Source organism: Zophobas morio, unplaced genomic scaffold (genome assembly GCF_036711695.1).
Source record: "Zophobas morio isolate AGI-343-1 ecotype UQ-CSIRO unplaced genomic scaffold, CSIRO_AGI_Zmor_V1 ptg000046l, whole genome shotgun sequence".
NCBI classification, from domain to species: Eukaryota; Metazoa; Arthropoda; class Insecta; order Coleoptera; family Tenebrionidae; genus Zophobas; species Zophobas morio.
This window is the reverse complement of record NW_026972151.1, coordinates 6,697,153-6,707,828: the sequence shown is the minus strand read 5'-3', so window position 1 is coordinate 6,707,828 and position 10,676 is coordinate 6,697,153. Positions and strand designations below refer to the sequence as shown.

General features: G+C 37.3%; 1 protein-coding gene across 1 annotated transcript; it reads left to right on the top strand.

The window, feature by feature from the left end:
• Positions 1-5,576: 5,576 nt before the first annotated feature.
• On the top strand, positions 5,577-7,324 carry LOC135142171 (zinc finger protein 64-like). Its single transcript, XM_064073842.1, has 4 exons — positions 5,577-6,087; positions 6,211-6,450; positions 6,663-6,926; positions 7,257-7,324. Exons 1-4 carry the CDS (start codon positions 5,577-5,579, stop codon positions 7,322-7,324), a joined length of 1,083 nt encoding a protein of 360 aa, XP_063929912.1.
• Positions 7,325-10,676: the final 3,352 nt, after the last annotated feature.

Genomic DNA, 10,676 nt, shown 5'->3' with positions numbered 1-10,676 from the left:
CATCGAATGTAAAGGAGGTAACCCACACCTGCTGATTAACATTCGCGTAGTCACAAAACACTCTGCACCGTAGTTCTGTCCAGTTCTTCCGACCCTAATGGAGATATTAAATTTTTGCGGGTATGTTTCTGGACAGGTGAAGCCATAATATGGGAACGCCCGGCGATCTGCGACCCGTATAAGCCTGGACTGTACGATCTGACGACCACCTCGGTAGTATAGGGTTCCGAATGTGAAATAGGGATTTAAGATGATATAGAATATGCAGAATTATTATGGATTTTCTCGGTATTATAGGGTGCAACGATGGGCAGATCGTGTATACTTGGCACTTGTTCCTCGATAGTATTCTCGGCATGCGTGACAGGGACGGAGCGAGGAGAAGAAATTATGTCGTTAGGGACAACGGAAGAAGGCAGTACAGGAATTGGTTCTGATCCGGGCAACGGCTCAGCTGGTTTAGCCGATAAATTGCTTTTCAGCATGTTTATTACCTTATACGTCGTGAGACTTCTCCTGAACTTGATCTTATTCTTCCGTTGCTACCAAGTTTAATTTCGTATTCGGTCATCTCTTCTAGCTGGGTTTGTAGTGTGACCGCGGCTGAATAGTTTTCGTGTTCCTGAACGAATAATTCCGGGTTTTCGGACCTCTCGTGGACCCATAGGGAAGATAATGTGAAGAATCTCCCACCACACGGCAAACATACTCTTTCACGACCTACTGGAATACTATAGGGAGCAGCTACGACTCTCTCCACGATACATACACAAGATTCTCCCGGTGCTTGCATGCAACACGGGGACGGCGTAATCGCAGAGGAGTAGGCGCTAGGGTCAAGGTCTTTTTCAGTCGGGGTTAGGAGCGTAGTAAGAGTAGCGTCGTCAGTCTGGGTCTCTAATAAAGAAGCATTGTCATTTGTAATTACGCCCTCGGTAGCAATACGGGCGTCCAATTCGCTTTCGGTTAAAAGAGAATTATTTCTTTCAATAACGCCCTCGAATCGTTTGCGGTTGCGATTTCGCCGGCCACGGAAGCGTGATATAAATCGGGATGGGCCTTCCGCATATGCTATCTCAGGCTCGGATATGTTCCTTCCACAAGAGCAAGCACACGAGTGCTCCTCCTTCCCGATCTGTGGCTGTTCGACAAGTTTGTGGCACTCCTTCTTGTGTCTACACAACCCTTGCATGGATCGATATACTTTACCGCAAAATGAGCTAGGGTACTTAAGAACAGGTGTATCGTTGACTAAAGGGGTACCTAAGTCATCAGAACATCCGGCCTGTCTATGATGTTTGGGGATGGTGGCGTGTTTGAAGGTTTTGTCACACCCACATTTGAAGGAGTTAGAGGGAAATATCTCTTCCGCCAGGTTTATGTGGCCTGGCAGAACCTCCCCAAATGGCGGTGGGACTTTTGGTTATTGTATGAAAGCAGAACCAGGAAAAAAAAACCCTTTCCAACGAAACGTCGCGATACTGACAGGTTTCAAGGCCGGTTCCGATTTGAACGGCCCGAAGATATTAGCAGGTGCGTATCGTCCACTTTAAAACTTTTTCCGTTCAAATCGAACCAGTAATAGCCGAGTTTTGCAAAAATTGCAAGGGCGTCGCGGGCGTCGAAATGCTGGGAATGTTGTTTTCGAACACCTAGCCTCCTCCCGAATCCGGATAACATCGGCGTCGCGATGCTGATTTTTTGTGAGGATGTCAAATCGAACCTCGCCTAGCACAGCGCGAGAAAACTGATGACAACACGTATACTTCCCTTGATAATAAATTTCCGGCGCCGCTGTCATTCACGACGTCCAGAAACAAGGGAAGAAAATCTAAATTAATAATATTTTTTAATTACAGACGCTCGCTCTGTGAACGCTTTCCCTAAAAGGGCAACAAAAAAAAAATGAAATCCTAACCCAGGCGAAAGATCCCGAACCACCGAAGAGTTCCAGGAAGACGTCGGCACCTTCGGGAAACCCGTAGGGATGCCGCACATGGAGGAATAAAAATTCCCGGAAGGACAATATCTTCAGCAGGGAGCTATAAGTGAAGAATTCTTTAAATGTACCCAATGTTATTAATAAAGTACGAAGTAGCAAAAACCTAGATAATTTTTATCACTGTTATCGCCTGATATACTCCAACACGCTGGTTTTTAATTATTCGAAAATTATCCCGAACTCTTGTCAATTCAAAAAACAATTTCTCGGAAACCGTCCGTGGGATAGAAAAACGAAAATAACAGCGACAATCCTTGTCACGTGCCGCGTCTTTTAATACCCGTATAGGGCGCAGATTGAAAAACTCGATCTAATTAATTCTCGGATTTTCCCGTGCTTCTGCACTTTTAAAACTCGATATCTTGAGAAGTAAAAGGCCGGGAAGGAAAAGGAAAACACTCACGTGACCCTTGAGACGTGCCCTAACGATTAAGACCCTTTTATCAAAATCAGACACTAATCACAAATTCACACTTTGGAAATCGACGGAGCCGAGGTGAAACACGTCCGACCCCGCCGTATACCCGCGCCCGAGCGTCCGCGACCGCTGCTCCCGACCTAAGACACCACTTCCGATGGCGTGAGGGTGTCCGCGCAAGCCTAGCTCGACCAGACGTGTTTCTATTTCAGCGGCACTAGTCGGCTCAAGGCTTGGCACCAAGCCACGCCGCCACATGCGTTGTAGGCGAAATTTCGGACCGTTACCCACCGTCCCACCGGAATTTCGTCGGAACCTCCTCAATAACATCAGTTTGGAATAATTGCGAGTATAATTAATAAATATAAGATCATGTATTAACTAACTATATAATAGGAGTAAGAGATATATGGTTCTAACTCAAATTGATTGCGATGATACAAATGTTAATTTAGAAACACGCCGCAGAAATCCACTTATTTAGATTTTACTTCTTGATTCTAGTAACGACATCTAACGTTGGGATCATTTTTCCAAAGTTATTATTCACATTTTATAACTTCTTGTCCGACATTTTAAAATTGTACGTTTGTAAATAAGTTTTCGATGTTGATTGGAGTATATTAAACCAGGCCGATGAAAAAAATTATTAGCGATATAATAATAATTTATTCACAAACTCCTTAAAAAGGGTAGAAATCTTCATGTGCTATATTTAGGCTGCGGGTGACGGTAAAGGGAGTTCTTCCGGTTGGTACCTGAAGGCGGAAGGGTCGAGAAGCGAGACAGAGAGAATCGGTTGATGCCAAAGCTCTTTCTGTTCCTTATTTTGATGTCACCGAGCTTCAGTGGTGCATCCTTACAAGTTTTCTTGTTATTAGTATTGCAGTCTGTTTTGTGACTTTTTTTATATTTTACTTCCCGTTTCGTAAGTAGAGTACCCGGACAGACGTGGCCGATATTACGAGACGATAGGGATGTTATCATCTGCATGTGGTGGATTTCGCTCGTTGAGTTGTGGTATGACGTAAGGTGTAAAAAGTGAGATGGGTAGTCACTTCGGCTAACGATCCTAACCCCATTGTTATGTTTATAAATTTGAGGTTCCAGTATAGTTGCTTGAAAGATCATTAATTGGTTTCTAGATTCACAAGATGTCATCCATGGATTTTTGTGAGTACTGTGATTTCAAAAGTTAATTAGTTGCTATCTCTTAGACTGTTCTTCCCACCTTGGGAGTAACCAGTTAGAGCTATTCACCTCTTTCAATCGTTGCATATTATTGCTAATCGACGACTTATCTGTGTACCTATCCTTATTTTTTTAAATTGTATTGATGTTTGTTACTTGTTTAAAATCCATATTAATCTTAATACTTATTAAAACAAAAAAATAGAGCGTAAATAATTTATTATCAGGCAGTGCTACAAGTGTTTCGGTACAAGATTTTCTCTTCTGCACAAAGAGAACACATACTAATAAATTATTTAACCTCTTTAAAGTTTTTTTTTATTTTAATGTTAAGATTGATACCTATATTTGGGTTTGATGATTTTCAAACCTCGTTAAGTAACAACTTATAAATACTGAACTTAAATAATGTAACTGCCAAATCGTCTGCCATTTTGTCGAGCTTTTCGAAAGGTAAAGACTTACATTTGGGATTACAATAACAAATTCTATTGTATGTACACTAGGGTGATTAAAAAAAAAAATATATTTTTTTTTTTCGTGCAAAGAGGTTCAAAAGTTTCTTTTCAACGTAAAAAAATACCAGTTAAAATTTGAGCTCTTAATATTAATATTAAGACCGTCCGCATCGCGTTTTTCTATTTCCCATAAGAATAACATGGGAAAATTTTTGTTTGCACCTTCTGATTTTTATTGCTAGCCCGTCGTGTGTCGTGAAAAAAATTCAATCACATATTTTTATAGAGAATTGAACGCTCTACAAAAAGTGTCTCCTATGATTGTGCGAGAAACCTGATAGTTGAAGAGTTATTTTAGGCTAAAGTTAAATTTATCCAAATTTTGACGTTTTTGATGCATTACAATAAATTTGATGGTCTTATTGGAATAAATCACCACAAAAATTTATACACATTTTAAATTTAGTTTTTTAAACAGTAATTGTTTATAATTTTATGCTATAATAAGGCCAGTAAAACTCTTTCCGAACATTTTCAGCATCAGTGGGTTAAAAAATCATAGTCAGGTTTCTCGCAAAATCATAGGAGACACTTTTTGTAGAGCGTTCAATTCTCTATAAAAATATGTGATTGAATTTTTTTCACGACACACGACGGGCTAGCAATAAAAATCAGAAGGTGCAAACAAAAATTTTCCCATGTTATTCTTATGGGAAATAGAAAAACGCGATGCGGACGGTCTTAATATTAATATTAAGAGCTCAACTTTTAACTGGTATTTTTTTACGTTGAAAAGAAACTTTTGAACCTCTTTGACACGAAAAAAAAAATTATTTTTTTTTTTTGAATCACCCTAATGTACACATATTAAATTTCGCGTGTTGATGACGTCATGAGTTACTCGGTGTCATTCCAATGGAGACAACGTTATTCAAATTTTTCTTTCAGTTCTACAAACTTTGATTTAAAACTTTTGTAGTTACTTCTGCAGGAAAATCAACATGTTTTACTTCCTTTTAGGTGTAACGAAAATATTCAAGCACTTCATCATTTATCCTGCAGTGAACTAGGTAAGTACTTTTGTTACTCAAAAAATCGAAACATTATTTTCGACGTAAGACTGTTACCTTATTATTCCTCTGTACTGATTTTAAGAGTGCTCCAAAAAGGTCGTTACGTTTGTGTTTTTGCGGAAACCATAATATTATGGTGTGTGTGTGTTTATATTAGCCTTTTCGACATGCACGTGTGGCAATGAGCTTACCTGTTTGTTTTTCCATGTTTGCCCCTATATGTCCACTGTTCTGTGGGTACTCGAAGTTTAAGGTTATGTACCAGAGGGTTTTAATTGTCAATGACCGATATTGGCGGTTTTAGTTTGTGGGGTTAGGTGCGTCAATGTGGTTTTTAATTTTTAACTCTTTTTTAACTGTTTTCGAACGAGATTTGGGTAAGAAGACGGCCAGTTCTCTTCCATAGCGTGATGAAATGGTTTTAGGTTGCCAAAATGTCAGCTCTAGAATACTATGAAATGTTCGGAACATGTGGGAAGTCTTCATGGAAAAATGTTCACAAATGTAAATTATGCCCCCATTTTACAACTGTCCCTACCCTTATGATCAACCACGTGAGACGACACCGTTTTCCCGTGGAACAATTTACTTGCGACAACGCCAAAATTGAAGCTTGTTATTGTAAAGATTGCGATTTTAAAACGGAACTAACAGTTTTGTTCAAAGAACATATTAATAAATATCATGGGCTTAAGAGAGAAACTAGAGACGATTTATTAAGTGAGGACCTCTACATACAAAATTACGTCTGCGAAAAATGCGACTTTGAAACAAATCTCTCGTTGAAGTGGCTTCAGCATACGTTAACATGCACGAGAAATAAAGAAAATCATCAAAGTGTGACTTCTTCGTCACAGAATGACACATACAGTTTCGATTTCAAGCGAACTGACGAAACAAGTTGGTATTACTGTGTGCAATGTTCCTACAAAGCTAAACTCAAAGGTACTTTAAAATCTCATATTATGAGAAAACACGAGATGAACAAGCATTATGCATGCGAAAAGTGTCCATTTAAATGTAGATGGAAGTCACTTTTAAAAATACACATAAATCGAATTCACTTAGATGAACATGATGTTGAATGGCACAAGTGCAACAAGTGTGGATTCAAGGCCAAAGCAAAAAGTAATTTAACGAGCCATGTAAAAAGACGTCACTTGAACGATGAAGACGTTAGATGGTATAAATGCAATGAGTGTCTTTTTAAAACTAAAGCTAAAAGTGATCTAAAGAAACACGCAATTAGAAAACATCTAGACGAAGAAAAAATTAACTGGCACGAATGTGAACAATGCCCATTTAAAAGTAAATGTGCGTGGGATTTAAAAAGGCATATTGTTTTTAGACATTTGGATGAAGAAAACGTTAAGTGGCATCAGTGTCATTATTGTCCATATAAGGCGAAATCCAATGCTATTTTAAAGTGCCATATAAATCATCGCCATTTGGATGAAACTGAAATTAAATGGTACAAATGCAATGAGTGTCGTTTCTAACTAAGTATAAAGCTTGTTTAGAGAGACACGCAGATTCAAAACATCTAGACCAAGAAAAAATTAACTGGCACGGATGTGAAAAATGCTCATATAAAACTAAATATGCGTCGGATTTAAAAAGGCATACGATTTTGAGACATTCGGATGAAGAAAACTTTAAGTGGTATCAATGTGTTCATTCATTTAAGACGAAATTCAATCCTACATTAAAGTGCCATATAAATAGCCGCCATTTGGATGAAACTGAAGCTAAATGGTACAAATGCGACCACTGCCCTTACAAAAGTAAAAATCGTTCATCTTTTTATTCGCACAGAAAGAAACATATTGGGATTTAATTAACCATAAGCCGGAAAGGAATTTTAATTTGTATACATATGTTGTTTGTTTAGCCACTACTTATTTTAACCATTTATTCAGTCGTCTACAATGTACTATGTTATGTGACTTGGTTTTTTCATTAAGATCATAAATTAAAGCTCTATTTTAGTTACATTAAATAAATGTAACAGTTTTAAAAAATAAAATTGCATTAGTAGAACACATAGACGCAAAGTTTGTTACGCAATTACAAAATAAGGAATTATCATAACATTTATTATTGTTTCAATTTAGGATCTAAATATCTTGGGTCTCCCGAGGAACACAGAGAGTGGATGGGCCTTGTTGACGGGTTGCCTTAGGGACGCAGCGAGGTTAATTAGTGAACACTTAACGTGTTGTTTCTTCAGATCAGGCTGCTTTTTTTCTGCTTCCAATTCTTAAATGATATCTTGAGTCTGGACCAGGTGTTCTTTATTTAGTGTTTATCGTTTATGTATTTTTGGTGGCGCCAAATTTGCCGCCATCGGACTAGAGTATCTGGCCCTAAGCGGTCGTGTTGTTGTTCTTCTATGTGTCAGTGGATTTTGTTTTGGTCTCTATGTACATACCCGATTTGAATTGGTTTCTGGTCGAGCGGTTTTTTTAATTTCCTGTTTTGGCTTTTCTTTCTTTGATCCTGGAAATTGTCCCTTCAATTGTTCTGTATATTGTGCTTTGTATCTAAGACGATTGACACATTTGTGTATTAGAAACTTGACAGTATTTTTCCCATTCAGAATTCAAATTTTCTTCTGATATTTGCTAGTGCATCTAGCTCGGTTCTCTTTATATGTATAACTTGGTTTGATGAGCGTCCAAACTAATTAATTTGATCAGGTGATCCTTATTTGGAAAAATTATTGGAACTCTTGAGAGTACGCAAGAAGCCATTGTTTCAGTCTTTCACTTACACGAAGTTCTCCATGTTTGTCTATAATAGATATAAAATTGACAGTGTGTTCAACTTTTTATTTACCTTCTTTTTTCGTAGTTTACTTAAGTCTTGTCTTGAACACGTCTTCTTGTATGTGTATTAGAATTTGCTTGGTTTCTTTCCACAACTATTGTCCAACTTATGTTTTTTGTATCGGCATGACGCGAACTGTTTTCATGAGTAAGAAATATCTTGTTCTCACTTTGAGTGACCGAGTTTGATTAAATAATTTCACCTCTTCGGATAACCGCGGTAACTGGTTGGTTTCTCTCTTGGTATACGTCCCATTTTGCCGACAATCCAGGTCCTTGGCATCAAATTTTCTATTCTCTTAGTTTCGATTGTTCTGTTTCGCTGGAATCTTTTTTTCGTGGTTTTCTTGGCATAATTTTTCATTACTGAGGATATGTCGCGATGCTGATGTCTCTTCGAATTTCCCCAATTTTGCAGTTTGCTGATCTTCTGTTTTTGTGATCATACTTTTTATATTCTTCTGCGTCTAGTAATACATCAGTTGCACCCTTTTTTGGAAGACTGGATCCTCTTGATGCAAGTCTGCTTCACCGGTAGATAGATTTCGATGTTTTCTTCTAGCACAGATTGTGTAATTTTTGGTAATACTAACAGTTCTATTTTGAGTGTAAAATTACTCGGAAATCTTGGACAGCATTCTACAATTATTTTAGAGTGCGTTTTGTTTGGTGTTGCGTCTGGCCAACTTTTCCTGGGGCATTGTTGAGAGTTGCTTCGGCATTATTAATTATTACTTGACATTTTCGTACTTAATTTCACTCCCTTTCCCTTTAACTTAAATATCTAGCATTAAATTTACAATATTTTTAAGTAAAATAAGTTTCTTGAATAATATACATATCTTACCTACAGCTTGGTTCACACATCTTGCTACTGTATTGCTAGCTGTCCTTTCAAGTTGGTTTGTAGTCAGTAAACACGGTTTTCCTGGAAAACGGATTCCTGAAAAATAAAATCGTAGGTTCATGAAAATGAATTTTACGCCAGGTAAATCCGAATTTTGTCCCACACACAATAGACAGGAAAAACCATTGTTGCAGTGATAGCACTTTAGCCATGAAACTAAAATTTACATTTTAGAAAGCTGCAGATGTGTAAAAACTAAAATTTATTTCAACTTAAAAAGAAACCGTTTAGGCTAGATAAATTTGATTTTAGGACAAAATAGGCGAAAAACCACGATTTAGGCCTTTAAAAGTCAAAACAGGCAATTATGTAAAATAAAACATAGCTAGATCGCTTTGATTTGTCGAGAAACATAGATTTATTCTTATTTTTAGTTTTCTTGAATCAAAACAAAGAGGTGTTTTGCCTAAAATCCTGTCTCTAATAATTTCTTTTTTTCAATACGTTTTAAAAAATGCATATCTTGCATATTTTTCAATTTTATTGCAGAGTTACCAATTAAGTGCACATTGAAGTAAATTTTTGTAAACTTTTCAAATAGTACCTCAACTTAAAAATACCATTACATTTCGGTAGAATTCTTGCTTAGAACAACCAGTAATTAAGACATCCTAATCCGAACTGGAGACTTTCCATTTATTGGTATATTGAATGGGCTGTATCCTGCTTAAATTTATCTAAATTGTCCGTTATGTAACTCTTCAGGTAGCATCTTTCTAGCAGCTACTCATTTTGTCATTTAGTCGTTTCATTCTTAATTTTGTCAGTTCGTATTTTGGTGCTGCATGGCAAGTGAACTTCAAATCCAAAATGCGAAAAGAATTTACAAATGTCACGGCTGGATAAAAAAGAACCCTGGACTAGTGTTAATTAGATTAAAATTCTCAATATTCTTACGAAATAAACCCATAGACCACCCAGGTACGACGCCTATGGACCGTCGAGAACTTTTTAGGATAGACGGCAATGATGGGTGACTCATCATTGGTGACGCGGTTCAGCGATGTTCGAAAAGCCTGGAAGCGGAAGTCGCGAATACCTAATTCGAGAAAGACCTCGATCGTCGAAGTGTGGGTTTAAACAGAGGCCGCCTTCGGGAACGATTATTATTCAGTCAGCGAGTCCACAGCAAGTCGAGTCGAGTGAACCCCAAAGTTATTCTGTACATAATCGCTGTAATAAATAGTTAGTCGTGTAACGCCGATTTTATTCACCAATCAACGTAATAATATGTATTTTGCGGGGTGTGCTGAAAAAAGGTAAGGAAGGTATCCAAACTTTTATCATTGTTATATTTTTGAATTTGTCACATTTATTTTTCTTAGTTCCAGTTTCAAACAATTGGTTTAATCTATTGATATTTTATTGCTTTCAATTAACCGCGCGAAGTAAAGTATGCACAATATGAATTCATTTTGTTGTTCAGGTGAAACAAAGTTTTCGATAATTCAACATATTGGGACAAGTCTTCACAAAATTAAGCTGAAGAATTCTACTAATGTGAAGTCACAAAGTCTGCTCGCAGAATCTTTCTCCACCATCCAGATGATGGCAGCTTAACAAGAATATTGTTTCGAATTGTGTGAGATATTCCTTTATCACAACTGAATAACCCCAAGTTATGAGCATTTCTTAAAAAGCATACCATGAAGTCAGTTTCAGATGAAAGTGCCTTAAAAGAAAACTACGTTGACAACAGTAATAACAATAACATTTTGTATCTAGTTGAATCTTAGAAACTACACAGTCTATTATAATAAATAATAATAATTAATTAAGGGCCCTATAACAGAGATGCC

Bases quoted from the DNA above. Each gene is read 5' to 3' on its own strand.
- LOC135142171 (XM_064073842.1), top strand. From the start codon at position 5,577: ATGTCAGCTCTAGAATACTATGAAATGTTCGGAACATGTGGGAAGTCT. The intron at 6,451-6,662 runs GTAAATGTGCGT...AAGCTTGTTTAG, and splicing joins TGAACAATGCCCATTTAAAA to AGAGACACGCAGATTCAAAA. The intron at 6,927-7,256 runs GTAAAAATCGTT...GTTTCAATTTAG, and splicing joins CGACCACTGCCCTTACAAAA to GATCTAAATATCTTGGGTCT.